At 43.4% G+C, this 17,010-nt stretch overlaps 1 protein-coding gene across 2 annotated transcripts; it reads right to left on the reverse strand.

The window, feature by feature from the left end:
* Positions 1–598: 598 nt before the first annotated feature.
* GRHPR (glyoxylate and hydroxypyruvate reductase) lies at positions 599–16,339 on the reverse strand. Of its 2 annotated transcripts, none has more exons than XM_061634628.1 (9): positions 16,181–16,339; positions 13,977–14,101; positions 11,143–11,215; positions 9,368–9,484; positions 7,848–7,936; positions 7,279–7,383; positions 3,012–3,147; positions 1,740–1,870; positions 599–858 (listed from the first exon to the last, which is right to left on the reverse strand). In XM_061634628.1, exons 1-9 carry the CDS (start codon positions 16,267–16,269, stop codon positions 737–739), a joined length of 987 nt encoding a protein of 328 aa, XP_061490612.1. In that variant the 5' UTR covers positions 16,270–16,339; the 3' UTR covers positions 599–736. The 2 variants fall into 2 exon arrangements, with proteins under 2 accessions (XP_061490612.1, XP_061490604.1); XM_061634620.1 differs by having other exon boundaries at positions 13,977–14,107; positions 16,181–16,337.
* Between the last annotated feature and the right edge of the window lie 671 nt (positions 16,340–17,010).

A 17,010-nucleotide genomic window follows, 5' to 3' on the forward strand; every position in this document is an offset into this window, starting at 1 on the left:
ACCAGAAAAGACACATCTATACTCTAATGCATTAAGGGATTTCATGGTAAAGCCTTTGGCGGCAGTTAGCTAAGCTTCTGTGGTATCATGGAATGTTCATCGTTAAGGCTATTGGCAACAGAACACTCGCAGTTCTGCTTCTGAGAGTGGGGAAGTTGTCATTCTGGCTGGGATTAAAACTGCATCGAGGCCTTAGGGACAGAAGAAGCTACTTGGGATAGTGAAAGGGGCCAAAAGCAGAATAAGAACCTATGATCATTAGAAATTTGTTTCCTTACGTTTAAGGAAATATAAGTGGCAAGAAAGGGCAGGATAAGATACCATCGAGCCTTTCATCTGAATAATTTGTAGATCTGTTAAAATTTGGAAGGCCTCTGCCTTTTAAAATGCCCGTGTCAAGGCAAGAGATCCCCACTTAAGTACGTATATGATCAAATAACTTCCTGAAGCAGAGGCCAGTATAAACAAAGGGGAGGGGGATCTCATTATTTTAAATTTGCTGTTTTCTGTCTTGTTTCATTCAAGATTTGGAATACTGTGTTTAAAAATAGATGTGAACTGGAACCTTTTGCTACAACACAGAAAAGTTTGCCACAGCAGCTGTTAGTCTTTTATTTGAAAGACAATTTGCACCAATTAATATCCATTGGGAGCAAAAAGTAAAAAATCCACCAAGGTTTAAGACAGTTTATACTAGTTTGCATACACACCATCAAAACTGTTCCAGTCTTGCTTCTCACAGTTTGAGTTCACTTGGCATGCTTTCTCCTTTCAATCCAGCCAGAAGATTGTTGGCAGCCAACACTGACATGGTATTCCTTGTTGCATAGGTGGCGCTTCCAATATGAGGCAAAATTACTGCTCAAGACACCAAAGGGAGTGGGGGAGTAATCTTAGGAAACAAGCCAATATTGTTTTTATCTTTTTGTAATCTGTTCCGTTAATATATTTTGTTACCATGTTCTACTTGCTGAAGACATTTGCTCAGGCCAACATGCCCCCTCTTTATTCAATTGCTAGGGCTTCCTCTGTTAGATCAATGTTTAAAGATAACTTTTTTTTTTTGCAGGCTAAAGCAGTGTATGCCAATCTAATTACAGTCCGAAGATATTTGCCTTATGCAGAGGAGCAGGAGTGGTACATTCTAAGAATGCCACTTGGGCCAGAGCTGTTTCCATTTTGTCTCTTGTTTTGCCTGTGCACATACAGGAACACCCTGATTTACGTACCTTTGTTTAACGGACCCTCATGATAATGGACATGCTCCATACGCCACCATACCCCACTTAACATACGCGCTGCAATTACGGACACTTAATGGCATGACGCCGCTGCCATCTAGTGGCGATTGCAGTGCAGTACATGCATAGATAATTGCTTCACTAAGTACATTTTCACTTTACATACACGCTCCGGTCCCATTACGTATGTTAATGTGGGGTATTCCTGTACTTAGGTTAGGGTTGTGTAATTGGGGAGAGGGAGCACAGAAATGCTACAGAATGGATATAGTGACATAGATTTCTTTAATAACAACTTCAAATTAAAACATTTTCTAGCCTTATGGTTGCATAGATGTGCTTTGACACATTTCTGTAACAAAAATCCTCCACTTGCTATTGACCGTTGCCAGCTCAGTGCAGTAAGACTGAGCAGCATATGTTCACTCATGAAAGGCACACATTAATTCCCTAGGAGGAGACTGCAAAAATACCTATATACAAATTAAGTCAGCTTACCACAGTTCTTGAGGGAAAGAAGTGGATTATCAGCGGGCAGAGGTTCTGGGGTTGTAACATCGAGACCAGCAGCTGCAATGCAGCCATTCACTAAAGCTTCATAGAGGTCATCTTGATTGACTACAGCACCCCTGATAGAACAAAGGGGAAAGCAGGATGATGTATTATGATACTTGATGGCTGGCATGTTGCAGATATAGATTCCACATGAGTATTCAACAAGCTGCTGAAAGAGGAACTATTGATTTTATCATCTTGTGGATTTTCTTGACAGCTTAACATTACCACACAGTTTATGCCTTTCCTGAACAGCACAGTTACTGCTTTGCTGGTCTACATTCCCTGCTCCGGTGGTATAGGAAAACCATGTGGGAAAGACAGTATCCTCAAATCAGGGCTCGTAGCACTGACATAGAAATTAATACCATAGATAGAACTTTCATTACACTTTAGATACAACAGTTTCCACTTGAGTCGATTCACACATCTGCCATTCATAAAATGTAAAGAAATACTTCCATGTATGAAAAAAAATTGGTTTGGTTTTAAGTTATGTACTGCAAGTCATATAGGTGCTATGACTCCATTCCAAAAGCACACAAAGAGGTAAAACAAAGCATGCTGTGCCAGTTCCACTGACCTCCAGAAATGTGAAGCACCAACACAAAACTATGTGTGCAATTCTCAATGTCATAAGCCACACAAATTGGGTAACTTGAATGGAGAAGAAGTAACAGCCTGTTGGAACTATTTGGTTAATATTTAATCAATTTCCCTTTTTCATCATGAGGGATGAAACTGATTTACGTTTTAACCAACAGTACTTTGAAATACATTACTAGAAGCTGAGTCCTGGTAGCACAGCTATGGGAGATAGCAGGGAAGGGAATCACCAAGACAGTTATGTGCTTTGAACGCGTATTCTATCTTGGCTGGTGTTGCTGATTTAGAAGGGGTGTTAAAATGAGATAGGTATGGCGTATAGATAGCTAAGGGAGCATGACTATGAAGGAAGTCTAACACATTTATTGCACAATAAATGGATTGTGGGGGAAGGCTCTTATTTAAAATTGGGAGGGAGAATAATTTGTGCATTCTGTATTTATTTTACTCATCATAGACAAGGGTATGTTACAGATCCAGGCTCACACGGATCTATACTCATGTTATTTCAGTCATGCTATGCTTAAGAGCTTAAAACTTTCTTGGGAAAAACAGCTCTGAATCTCAGCCTCTGCTCTCTTTAAAACTCTGGCTCACAACTGTTTTTACCTGCTTGTGTTGATGAATACAGATGTTTTCTTCATCTTGGAAAAGAAGTCCCGATTACACATCCCTTGGGTGTCGGGTGTCAGGGAACAAGTCACGATGACAAAGTCAGATTCTTCTGCTAGCCTGGTAAGTGGCACTAGAGAGAGAGAGAGAAGTCACTAAGGTAGAAGCTTACCTACTTTCACTAGCTTTTCCTATTATCAAGACAGCAAGAGAGCTTCCAGATGAAGTCATGAGGGCAGGGGTGATAAAAGCATGCTGGGGCCTACCCTGATTATGCTTTTGGCACTCCTTGACCCCTTTAGTGGCATTTGTAAGAACCAAGGCAAACTGGCAAGGAGAGGGATTGACATATTTCTGTTTACACAGTATACTGTTCTCCATAAGACGGATTATGTGCAGTGATGCAAGTATATCCCAAAGTTCCGTGCTTTTAAAAGGATTTTAAGAGAGCTTTGTTCAGAGCTTTAAATTGCTCTGAATCAAAAGGGCTATTCAATTTGTACTGAACTTTGCATGATGGGATAACTGACTTTCTACAACAAGCATGTTTTAAGGTGCCTGCAGCCACCAAGTTTGCTCAACACTGACTCTTTGTGGTACCATGACTTGTGGTAGCATTCTACTAGTACAACAGTGTGTCTCATCTCAAACAGCATGTCTTAAAGACCGATGCTCTTTAGGAGAAAATTATTCTTCTCTAAGGTAGATCAAGGTTAATGGGGCATAATTAGGTCCCTGTTTTGGTCATAGTAGCATGACCAAATTACTTAGGGGAATGGATGCATATTCCTTCCTTTAAACTACAGCCAATGAGAATAGGAATGAAAGAACTTTCAAGATTGGTTAAACTGAAATAATAGTTTTTACATGCAGAGATTTAGTGAATCCCTCCAGTTTTCAACCAATATAACAAAGTTTCATATTACATTAAATCGGGAAATATGAAATAAGACTTGCTCTTACTGGTTGAAAACCAGTTTTTCCTCATTAAGGTTGCTTACATTTCAGCTTTCTACTCTGCATCACTAGGGGAGAAAAAAGATAGCATTTAACATACATGAAGAAACTCTGGTAATTATACAGCCACAAGAGTAGCTGTATACTATAGTCAGCATGGATTTTTCACATTCTGCAGTGTTAAATTGAAAATACCCCCATGCCATTCTGATCCTTCCCATAAGCTCATTTCAAAACAAAACTTTACAAAATGTATAGTCCTGAACTCAGAAACGCTTGCTTAACCCTCTAAATTTTCATGGTGATACACAAAATAGTCAGAATCGAGAGTTCAAAGTATAAAAAGAGGCAAAACATCCCTTTTGGACTTTTTTCTGTCAGAGTTCCCATAATCTGTTGAAATTCATTAAAAATCAGGCATGTTCACAGAGTGCCTGTAATCCTATTACTGACCTTACCCCATACTCTGACCTTTATCTTCTGCAGTTTAAAAGTTTAAAAAATGCCTGGCTGATTTTTAATTAATTTAAGAAATTTTGGCTTGAACTCAATGATAATGTCGGGCATGCTCTGTAAGAACTAACTGTCAGTGCTCTAAAAGCCAGACTCACAGCTGCTGGACTTGCCTAATCGGGGCCACACCAACACCAGACTTTGATTTCACATGAGATAATCTTGGCTTTCCCTAGAGAATCCTGGGAAGTGTAGTTTGTGAAGGGTGCTGAGAGGAGAGTCCTATTCCCCCTGACAGAGCTCCAGTGGCCAGAGTGGTTTAACAGTCAGCTGCTCTGATTGAAGCTCTGTGAGTGCAACAGGGCATCTCCTAGCAACTCTCAGGACTCTTCACTGACTACACTTCCCAGAATTCTTTGGGAGAAGCCATGACTGCCTAAAGTGAAATAACAGTCTGGTGTGGATGTGGCCAGGGACAGCTTTGGTTTAAATTTGGGTGGGAGGCTACATGTGCCTGCTGTAAAACAAAAAGGTGGGGGAAACCCTGAAAAAATGATATTGTTCACAATGTTTTCCTTTTGGAAAGGAAAGGGGGTTCCCCTCTGCCCAGTCCCCACCCACCCAATCTTCTCCCCATCCTGCCCTCCTCCTCCCCACCCCTCCCCCAGGTCAGTTTCACCTATCCTAAGCATTACTGCACAGGAGTAAATCCCACTGAACTCAAAAACCATGCAAATGATCAAATCTGCCCTCCCCTCCTTTCTCCTATCCCCTCCCTCTTGCCCCTTCCCTATCCTGTCCTTCACCCCTCCCATCCCCTCCCAATGCCCTCCTCTTCCTCCCCCTGCCCCCCATGGTCAGTTTTACCTATCCTAGGGCTACGACCTGGGACACCAGGATTCAAATTCCCACACAGCTATGAAGCTCACTGGGTGACCTTCGGCCAGTCCCCACCTCTCATCCTTAGAGGAAGGCAATGGTAAACCACCTCTGAATACCGCTTACCATGAAAACCCTATTCATAGGTTCGCCATAAGTCGGAATCGACTTGAAGGCATTTCATTTTCAAGCATGATTGCACAGGAATAAATCCCATTGAACTCAGTAAGTATGCAAATGATCAAACCTGCCTTCCCCTGCTTCCCATTACCTCCTTTTACCCCTTCCCTCCCCCTCCACCCCCCTTCCAATCCCCTCCTTCCCCCTCCCACTCCTTCTGCTCCCCTCTTCCCCCTTCTTCCTTCCCTCTACTCTCCCCTCCTCCTCCTCCTCCTCCATAGTCAGTGCAGTGTTACCTATCCTAGCCATGGTTGCATGGGAGTAAATCCCACTGAACTCAATAAGCATGCAAATTATCAAACCTACCCTCCTCCTCCCCGCTCTCATCCCCCTCCTCCCCGCTCCCTTCCCCTGTGGTCAGTTTCACCTATCCTAAGCATGACTGCAAAGGAGTAAATCCCACTGAACTCAATAAGCATGCAAATGATCAATCCATTGTCAGCAAATTTGCACAGGATCCCATTTCTCCCAGATTAAAAAGAGAAAATTGCTAATAGGCAAAAAGCCTTGCAGTTTATGAACGTACCTATAGCCACCAGATATTTCTATCAAACTGTAAAAAGCAGGGGAATTGGGTGGCTATAGTGAATGCACCAGGGGAGCAGGAGACCTGACCTCTCTGAGATATTGGACTGCCCTACAAATTTGTCAAAATGCAAACACAGTTTGGGTTGGCCTTTCACAGTCCAATCCACTTCCTGTGTAGCTTTGAAGAATTTGGTAACGTGCCTCTGAGCATATGGTGAGTGGTGGCAACACCTGATCTTGTTTTAGCAGGGAGGAAGCAACAATATTAAAACAGTTGATATGTTCAGATGGTCACTTTAAATATGTTTGATTTACTTTGCAGTTTTAGTGAAGTTTCCTATAGTAAATTCTTTTCTTTTTTTTTTTGCTTCTGTTTCTGTTAATATGTGAAGTACAGCAACACTTTGCAACACTAAAAAAAAGGCTCCAAAAACAATTGTGGACAGTTCTGCAGAATAGTTTCCAATGAATATCAGTTTGCACAAGATAAAACAATGGGAGGTGAAATATATTCTAGCAAAATTCTAGGTGTGCTCTATGTTTTTAATTGACCATGCCCACCTTTCCTTGAGTAGTTTAAGCATAGCAGGCTGAAAACATGCATCTTGGGCAGGCCAAGTTTGTTTTTTCCAACAGCTAGAGTCATTGCTTAAGTAACAACATATTGTAACCAGTCTGATTTTACATCAAACTTCAATTTCAGATTCAATTGTTAATGTGCCCAAAATAGAAATAGAGCATAACCTCCAGTTTGAAACACAAAAGACTATCTTCACCATCAGATGATGTTGACCAATAAAAAGGCTTTGAAATTAATAAAAATAAATTTGACACAGATTTCTAGGATGAATAATGAGAGAAATACAATTTTCTAAGTTAGATTCTCTGTAGAAACAGTAGTAACACAGAAAAGAAGCAAAATAACACCAACAAACATACAAAAATGTAATTCTCTTGGAGATGGCAGGTGATGCCACCACCCACCATATGCTCAGAGGCACGTTACCAAATTATTCCAAGCTACACAGCAAGTGGATTGGACTGTGAAAGACCAACCCAAATTGTGCTTGCATTTTGACAAATTTGTAGGGCAGTCCAATATCTCAGAGAGGAGTTCAGCTCTCCTGCTCCCCTGGTGCATTCACTATAGCTGCCCAATTTCCCTGCTTTTTAAAGTTTGGTAGAAATATTTGTTGGCTATAGGTACATTCTTAAACCGCAAGGTTTTTTGCCTATTAGTGAATATGACTAAAGATATAATTCTCACCAAACTCAGCTTTCAGTTCCACAGCAGCTTCTGATTTGGGGTGACGTCCTGCACACAAAAACTTCTTGACTCCAAATGGTTTCAGACGATTTGCTACAGCCTGTCCTAGAAACAGGAGGAAGCAAAGGCCATCATATCACTCACTAGTCAAGAGAGAGAAGCAGGGCTTCTGAAGGCACTATCAACACTTCACAGATGCATGAAGAGTGCAAAATCACAAAGAGGAGTGAATGAGTGACAAAATCAAAAACTGTAGCTCTTTGGGGGGGTGGATATTTGTTTAAGTCAATCAATAGTAGAAAGTCCAACTTGCTCTAGAGTTGTGATAAGGTGAAGGGAATATGTTTCAGAACTGACAGTATGAGCCTAATCTCAGATGCTAAATTCTGCAAAGATTATACAGTTAGATGTCTCCACACAGATATAGCAGCTACTTGGTAGGGGATGTCGATTTGGGCTTGGATGCATACATGAAGCTTCCTACCCACCTTGCAGAGTTGTTGTGAAGGTAAAACCGGCTGTGAGCACCATGATGGAAGGGTAGAGTGAAAATGAATAACACACCTTACCTATTCTTCCTAGCCCTATAATCCCAACAGTGCTGCCAGAAAGCCCATAGCCACACATCCAGAGAGGCTTCCATGTGGTCCAGCCACCGCTGCAAAAAGGAACCAAAATTACAAAGGGACACTAGATAAGTGACACCAGAGATTCAGCCCCAGAGTTTAGCAGACAAGCATGAATGCAGTTGCAAGAAAAAGTTGCATTAAACAGGCTCTTAGCTAAAAGCCTAGAAATGAACAGCCATAAACAACAACCCACAGCAGCTGTTAACATGCCATGCACAGAATTATTTCAGGGCCAGTCAAGCTCTCTCCTCACCCTATATAAATTGGGTGGGACTGTATGACTATCAAACAGGCACTGGAACCAGTATCTTCTATCTAAAATGATTAGTGATATATGCTAAACTGCCAGCTGGGCAGCCCCCATCTAACTATCAGGTTCAGTGAGATACACTTGGAGGCCTTGATAAATTTGCACCATCATGTCACCACAATATAATCAAAGCACAAAATCAAGCATTTATTCATTTGTAACTAAAAAGGTTCTACAACCAGAGTCCCCAGAGTGTACACATAGCATTATGATATACACCTCAAGAATGTTTTAAAAAACTTCACGTAGACTCTCAAAATCATTCTTAAAACAGCCCTGCAATATCGGTCACTATTATCATCACTCCTATTGCAGATGGGAAGGATGAGGATGAGAGGAAAGGGGGTTGCATGTGGCTATCTGCTGAGTTCATGGCAGAAGGAAGATTTCAGCCAGGGATTTCCTTCTTCGTAGTTCAGTGTCGGGGACCTGGTTCAGACACTAGCTGTGCTGGTACATCTGAATGTGGGCTGTACCATTTCAGGCTGCAAGTGGCTGGTTGGCTCCTCAATATAAATGATTTTCTGCACAAATTCCTAGTGCTACTACTATTGATTTATTAGATTTGTTAGTCACTTGCCACATAGAGGTCTCCAAGCAAAAACTAGACGTCATAGAAAAATAGTTTGAAAGTCCAAGGGATATTTGTCACCTTCACTCTGACATCTAGTTTTCAATGGGCATGGAACCCTTTTTTTTACAAAGGAACATTTAATCAGATGAACCTCTGCCCTGCACAATCCACAAATGGTTTTACAAGTGCATCCACAGTTTCTGTGAACCAAACACAGCACCTACTTTGCATGCGGAAGATCCGAGGTTCAGTCCCCAGCATCTTTAAGGCAGGGTGGCAGAGAACCCTGCCGGAAACCAGGGAGAACTGCTCCCATTCACTGTAGACGATATTGAGCTAAATGGACCAACAATCTGACTTCATGCAAGGCAGATTTCTATGTGCCATGGTTGCTCAAAACAGGAAGGCAAGCAGCTCCACATGTCACCAATACCCACCTCCCGTAACCTTTTTTCCATATGCTAAATGAGGCTGGAAGATAAAGTAGGACACCACCACCACCACCACCAAGCTCAAATCAGTGTGGTATGGCAGCCCCATCAACACACACTTCTGAACCAAATTTCACACACTCACTTCTTCACATGCTCCACCGATTCAGGCAGCCTACGAGATGTTGCTAGGAGCAAAGCTACAGTGAGCTCAGCGGTGGCATCTGTCAGAATGTCTGGTGTGTACCCCACACGGATCCCCCTAGAATTTAAAAGAGGCAGTCAGATTCTTCTGTGTTTTGATCCACAAGGCACTCATTTATTACCTTTATGTTACTCATTGTTTCTCCAATGCAGGTATCTCTACGACAGAGATGGCCTGAAGTGACAATTGTAGGGTGAATAGGCCAGATTGGCAACCTCCGCCCCCCTCCCAGAAGAAAAAAGAGAGGGGTGAAAACAATCTGGCCAATAAAATAATCTATCTGTCCGCAAACTTATCCATGGAGCATCAGCATCAGTTTATCTTGTATATGATGAAACAGGGAGGGAGAAGCTCTATGACCTAGTGAGTGACCTCTCCCCAAATAGGCCACTGTAAGGTAAACAGGATGACATAAGGATTTGTTTATTTCTACCCTGCCTTTGACAGAAGAGGACTCCCCAAGATGGCTTGACATACCATAATAAAGTAGCATCAAATCAATTTAAAACCATTATGTTAGAACCACCAATCAGGGACCACATAAGTCAAACAACAGTTTGCACTAACCATAGTTAACAGCCCAAATGTGCTTATCTATTGTCAGTTTCCATCCTCTCTCAGCACTTCGTAAGTTCACTCCTGTTCTCCATTGTGCAGCAGCCTCTGAAGGCAGAGTTATGGATGTAACTATAGTTTGCCAAGTCAGAATTCAAGGCCAGCCACAATTAGCATAAACTGTCGTTTGCAAACCCATTTCATACCATAGTTTCTAAGTCTGGCTTACTAGCCAATCACAAACCAAGACTTGTCAGTTCAGACATTACCCCAAAACATGATCAAGAACAAAAGAGACCTGCTGGAAGAGATCCAAGGTCTTTCTAGACCAGCATCCTGTTCTCAGAGTAGCCAACCAAAGCCCGCAAACAAGACCATGAGCGCAACAGCATTCTCCCCAGTTGTGCTCCCCCAACAACTGGCATTCAGAGGCATGCTGGTATATTAGTAGCCCCCGATAGCCTTACCCTCCAGGAATTTGCCCAACCCCCTTTTAAAACCATCCATGTTGAGGGCCAGCTCTACATCTTGTGGTAGCAAATTCCAGAGATTAACTATATGCTGCGTTCAATTTTCTTAACTATGGTTTGGCATGATACCTGAACTGAGCGAGTAAGAGGGCGCACACAAACGTCAAGCTAACAGTATCACCCGCTAACTAGCTCCCTCCAACAAGTGTGTGTGTGTGCATACACACATACACAGATATACATATATGCGGAAGGATGTTTTCACCAGCCTACTAAAAGTCAGAAGGAGTTTCTTTGACAGGGAGTTCCACAGCAAAAGAGCCATTGCTCAAAAGGCTGCAATTCCTGTCGCTACCTTTTGAGCCCCAATCCACTTGAAGCAGAGCCCTAATCTGATAATCTACAGATATAGAGAGATTGATTTAGGATCTTGCATTCTGTTAAGGAATGAGGCCTGAACAACATGATATATGCAAAGGCATGTATTCAAAACATGATATATGCGAAGGCATGTATTCTAGGGAAAAGCTACTCTGGCAAGGGGCAATTTTCACCAGAGAAGGCACTGGGGGAGCAGATGGGGAGTTATATGGGGCTCGAGTGCTTGATGGTTCCATTGCAAAGCTCCTTTTCTCCCTGTAAGATGTAGTCTGGCCCCAAGAACCACCCTTACAAAGATGCAAGTCTTACCGTTTTTTTATTTCAGCAATGGCAAGATGGTCATATCCCACAGACAATGTACTGATTACTTTAAGGGTTGGTCCTGCAAATATGAAGATCACAAATTCAGAACAAAAATTCATTAAGAGGAAAACAACTAGCTGGCATAGAAAGGCAGCCAAGAGCTCTTATGTGCCTCTACTCAAATATCTAGGCTGCTACCAGCTCCTAGAAGTTTTAAAAATGAAAGAGCTTGGCAACAATAGACTTGCCAAGGTGTCTGTCTGGTCACTAACAAAATGAACAGAAATGAGGAAGACTATTTGATACGGTTGTGCTTAAAAAGAAAGAAAATTAATCTGTGTGATCAAGCAACCAGTGGAGGCTGGTCCCCTGGGACTAGTGGAGCACTGCCCCACCACCTGCAGTCTGTCCCCAGCCAGCCTGCACCTGCCTGCCTTCTTATTTACCACAGCAAGATACCTGGCACTGTACCTTCCTCCTCCTTTGCCCTTGTAGAACTCAGCAGGGAGGAGGAAGAGGAGGACAAAACTAGAATTCGTTGGCTCCGCCTATCATTCCCACTGGCTTCACCTACTGTATGGGCTCCCTGCCTTCTACCCTACCAGTCCAAATGGGCACCAGCCATTACTGCATGCAACAAAAGCTTCCATTGCAGGTTGAAATTCACACCCCCAAATTAATCAGTAAAGTGGTAAGTAACATTCTGGAATGGCCCACTCCCATTTGGGACCCACAGATACCTCCATCCTTCTGATGGATGAAAAAGAAACTTAAGATAGCTTCATTTTCAAAGCTAGCAAACACTAAACCTACAGTAATGTACTGCAATATGTAAATGTCCATGCATGCATGCATGCATGCATTTCCCGCCCTTCCTCCCAGTAGGAGCCCAGGGCAGCAATTTAAATTGAATTTAAATTGATTAAATTAAATTGATTAATCAGTCACTTTAAAGCCAAACACTTAACTGATCAATTAAAAATATTTAATCAAGAGTGCAACTAATCATACTTTCTCTTACATGGCTGAAATCTGCATGGGCCAATTGACAAGAAGATTGTATTTGCCAAATGTGCCACAGCATCACGTTTAAGATGCCAGATATCCAGAGTATGTGCCACAAAACTCTGCCATGCACTTCCTTTTCTAGTCACCATCCAATTCCCATCTTACACAAGTGTGTGTGTTTCTTTGGTGAATACTCAGCAGAAGAAGTTGCCCCATGCTGGGCTCATCCTTGGTAAGCTCTGGCTTTGTGACAGGAGTCCAATGCACGCTAGGGGATCTGGATCATGCCACCCATCCCAAGCCTGCCTGAAGCCCATGCACTGGATGCCAAACTTGAATGTTTTAGTTACTTTATTCATTTCTATACTACAAGCTCTTATAAAAAAATTATATCCATATAGCACACAAAATCTCAACTGAAACCAAAAATGTTAACAAACAAAAATCAAAGCAAAATACATTAAAGAAACAGAAGTATCAAATGGATCACCTGACAAGAAGATTACAAAAACAATAAATTATTTTCATAATGAGTTTTGCTGAAATAACCCAAGTGTTAAGCTGGCACCTAAAACACATTACAGACAGTGCCAGCTTGATTCCATTAGGCAGTAAGTTCCATACCCCGGTGCCATCGTACTAAATGCACAATTTCTCGTCAAGGGCAGTCTGACACTGCCAGGCACCATCACACATGCCTCAGATGGCAAAGATTGGGCAGGCATATAAGGACTACAGTGATCTTTTAAGTGTACTGGCCCCAGGGAGTTCACAGGGTTTTATATACTAACAGTAAGACCTCAAAGATAGCTCTGTAGCTTACTGGCAGCCAGTGCAGCTCCTTCAACACAGGTGTTACATGTTGTTGGTAGACAACACCCAATAGCAACAATAAGGGTATGGATGCACAGAGCCTAATACACACAAGCACAATCTGCACAACCATTACCCATCAGAATTGGATGGTTCAGATATCACAGATCATGCCTACAGAATTGGGTTCTGTGCGCATAGATCCAATTCAAACATTGTGGTCAATACATGGACACCAGGCAGGCTCAGGGCAGGAGCACTGAGAAATCCCAATCCCCTGGCCAGCACCATGTGTAGATAATCTGCACAGGGCTGGTATCCAAAGAGAAAGTTGCCCATCATTTGACTGCCATCTACTTCAGAGACAGATGAGAGTCATCCAAAGTGTGCTAGGCGCACTCTCTAGGAGTCAGAACAACCGCTGAGTCCTTCAAGTGAATAAAGGTCATCATCAAAAGACAATGCTTTCTTTATGTGTCTGGGCAGCATCGAACACAACTGAGGTGGAGAGGCTGGAGTTTCAAATCTCTAGTAAGCCTTCGACATGATGATATATGTTAATGTTTAATTACCAAGGGCAGAGTTTCTTTCTTTGCGGGGTGGGCAAAGAAGAAAGCACACATATATGAATGCAACATTAAAAAAGGGGATTTAACAACCCATATGGCTCAGACACAGACTGTTTGGCCGGATAATCCTGAGGAGCTGGATGCAAGCCTTCAGAGAGGAGGTGATAAGAAGAAGAATGAAGTTGGAGTGGAGGCCAATCCCAGGAATTTATTACAGCTTAGCCTCTTAGAATGAATTAGGCACTAACATCAGCCTCATGCAGATGCAGGACTATGGTGTATCTGCATCAATATCGGGGGAGTAGCCAGTAGCTTTGCTGGCCCAGATTGTCACATAAAGAGGCAAACAATAGACATATTACTATTTCTATAGCACCCTCTTACACCCTCCCGCTTCACCATTCCCACAGGTTGGAAGCCATTCCATTTAGCTCCTGCCCAAGGTCTCACCTGCTGCCTCCAGGACTTCCTTGTCGATCCGGTCAGACAAGAGACAGAGGAGCCCATCCTTGCCAGCTACCCCCGCTAGCAGCTCTGACTGTGGGATTGGTTCCTCTGAATCCCATTGCTGGACACTGCAGCTTCAGAGGAAGTAAGAAAGGCAGAATCAGACACAGCAGATCACACGGTAACACACTATGCTAAAGGCTGCAAAGCTGTAATCAGTTGAAATCTTTCAGTTTTGATTGGCAAAGGACAAGCTTGAATGAGTCAAACTTGAATGAACAGGACTGAGAGTTAAAGACACGTTGCTGAACTCTGAAGCTATATGGTTGCTGATGAGTTATTGTAATAGGGAATGAAAAGTAGGGATTAAACAGTATCACTCATTGTTAGAAGGAATGCTAACTTATAATTTAATGGAAACTATCTCACAACTCCTTTAATATTTCAAGAATGCAGAGATTGTGGAAATGTATTTATATTTCTACCAATTAAATGGTACAGCACTTCCCAATAGTTTCCAGTTGGTCACTGTGCCCACATGTTACCTCTGTAAGCGAGATACTGTGCCTACAAAGTCCTCATATGCCCACTTCAATGAGAAGGGTACTGTGCCCACATGCACCTGCTTCTGTCTGCCTCATAGAGAAACACTCGGCCCATGGGCTGTTGCTTTTGTTGCCTGCTTCAACACAGAGAGAGACGGAGAGGGAGACTGGCCATTGTGACTTCTGGCTGATCTTGCCTGGCTGAAGGACAGAGACTGGCCATTGTGACCTTCTGATGATGCTGCCTGGCTGAAGGGAGAGAGACTGGCCTAACCAATGTGTGGACACAGTGGCCACAGGTACATGTCTCATTGAAATGGGACATAGAAGCAAGAAGCAAAGGGAGGAGTAGAGTTGGCAGGTAGGCACCCAGTTGTTACGCAGCTTCTACTTGTGAGTATCCCAAGTAGGACTAGGGGTGTTAAGCTTTGGTACCAGTAGAGTTACTGCTAGACCTCTCCTGCCTATTACAAAGTCCAGTGAAGCATGAGGACCTCTCTCCTCTCCTGAGTGCTCTGGCACATGGGGTTGAAGATCTGGGGCAGGGGTGTCAAGTCACCGTGAGCTGTGGCAGGACACAGTGGCAAGGCTGCTCTCCCCTTCCTCAAATCCTCTGTGTGAGCCCAAGGACTTGGGGGAAGGAAAGCATCAGCAGTCAGCACAAATAATAGCTTAGATACTGATCACAGCAAGGTTTACAGTTGTCTGGTTTGTACAAATGATTAACCATTATAAAACTGTAACGGGGCTCCAGGCTAAGAGAACATGGCTAAGGCATTCGACAACATAGAACAACAGAGTTCTGTCTCAATGTACCTTTTCGTTACTGGTCAGTGCAAATTACATTTTAAACAAAGCTACTCCAAGATAACTTCCTGACAACCTGCAGCCAATTCCTGAGAGCCTGCCCTGCATCCGTTTTAATACAAATACTTCATATTTGGAGGCCGCACTAGGCTCAAATATTTAAAGCAGTCTTTCCCAACCTGGCGCCTTCCCATCTGCCCCAACCAGCACAGCTGATGGAAACTGTAGTCCAAAACATCTAGAGGGCACCAGGTTGGGGAAGGCTGATTTAGAGCACCTGGATTTCTTTCTTTTTCCCAGCCGCAAACTCAACAGACTACCACTGGTCTTGACACAGAGGTCCTGTTTTGCAGGGATGCAAAGGGATAGGAAACCCGTGGCTCCCCAGATGTTACTGGGCTTCAGCTCCCGTCATCCCTGGGGCTGATGGGAGTCGAGAGTCAAACAACGCCTGGCGGGGTACACAGTCTTTCTGCGCCTGGTCAAAGGTAGAGACAAGCCTACTTGCTTAGTAAGCCCCACAGAAAATTCACACACCATGCAATGAATTTCCCAAAAGTGCCAGAGAAAAACTGGGTGTGCATAATTGGAAACCCATGGGTGAGACACTTCTATCTATCTAAGCGCCAACTTCACTAAGACTTCTCCAGGGCGGAAAGAGCTCGCAAGCGTCGCCCGCAGTGTTCGCGTGCCCGGCAGCTGCAGGACAACCTTCCCAGGAGCAGAAACCGCGGAAGGGAAAGGCAACAGCCCCATTTTGTGACGGAGACAGAGCCTGCTCCTGTACTTGCACTAGCAGGGAGAGGAAGGGGACTCTCTCGCACCGCCCGCACGCTCTTCCATCAGCCCACTTACACGCCGCCCTGGCTCAAGACCGCCAGCCCCTCCGGGGGGATCCTTCGCGTCACAAACACCTTCATGAGTCGCTGCGCCGCCGCTCTCATTCGCCTCCCCGGCCGAAGTGCACAGGCGCCTCCGCACCGCCTGCCTTGCCGCAGCCCCTCCTTCCCGCCCCTTCACCCTTGGCCCGGCGCTCGACCGGGAAATAGGTTGCTCGGCAGCGCCTCCTTGTGCCATTTCTTTGTCAGGTTTAAAACTCGTCCTTGTCCCCATTCACTGTGCCCAGGACTTCTATGAAGTGTGAAAACTGGAGGAAGAAATATCAATAATTTAAGATATGCACACGATACCATACTACTAGCAGAAACCGATAATGATTTGAAAAGGAATGCTGATGGAAGTTAAAGAGGAAAGCACAAGAGCAGGACTACACCTGAACGTCAAGAAGACTAAAGTAATGACAACAGACGATTTATGTAACTTTACAGTTGACAACGAGGACATTGAACTTGTCAAGGATTATCAATACCTCGGCACAGTCATTAACCAAAATGGAGACAATAGTCAAGAAATTAGAAGAAGGCTAGGACTGGGGAGGGCAGCTATGAGAGAACTGGAAAAGGTCCTCAAATGCAAAGATGTATCACTGAACACCAAAGTCAGGATCATTCAGACCATGGTATTCCCAATCTCTATGTGTGGATGTGAAAGTGGAAAAGTGAAAAAGCGGATAAGAGAAAAATCAACTCATTTGAAATGTGGTGTTGGAGGAGAGCTTTGCACATACCATGGACTGTGAAAAAGACAAATAATTGGGTGTTAGAACAAATTAAACCAGAACTATC

This window comes from Rhineura floridana, chromosome 1 (assembly GCF_030035675.1).
Source record: "Rhineura floridana isolate rRhiFlo1 chromosome 1, rRhiFlo1.hap2, whole genome shotgun sequence".
Classification (NCBI taxonomy): Eukaryota; Metazoa; Chordata; class Lepidosauria; order Squamata; family Rhineuridae; genus Rhineura; species Rhineura floridana.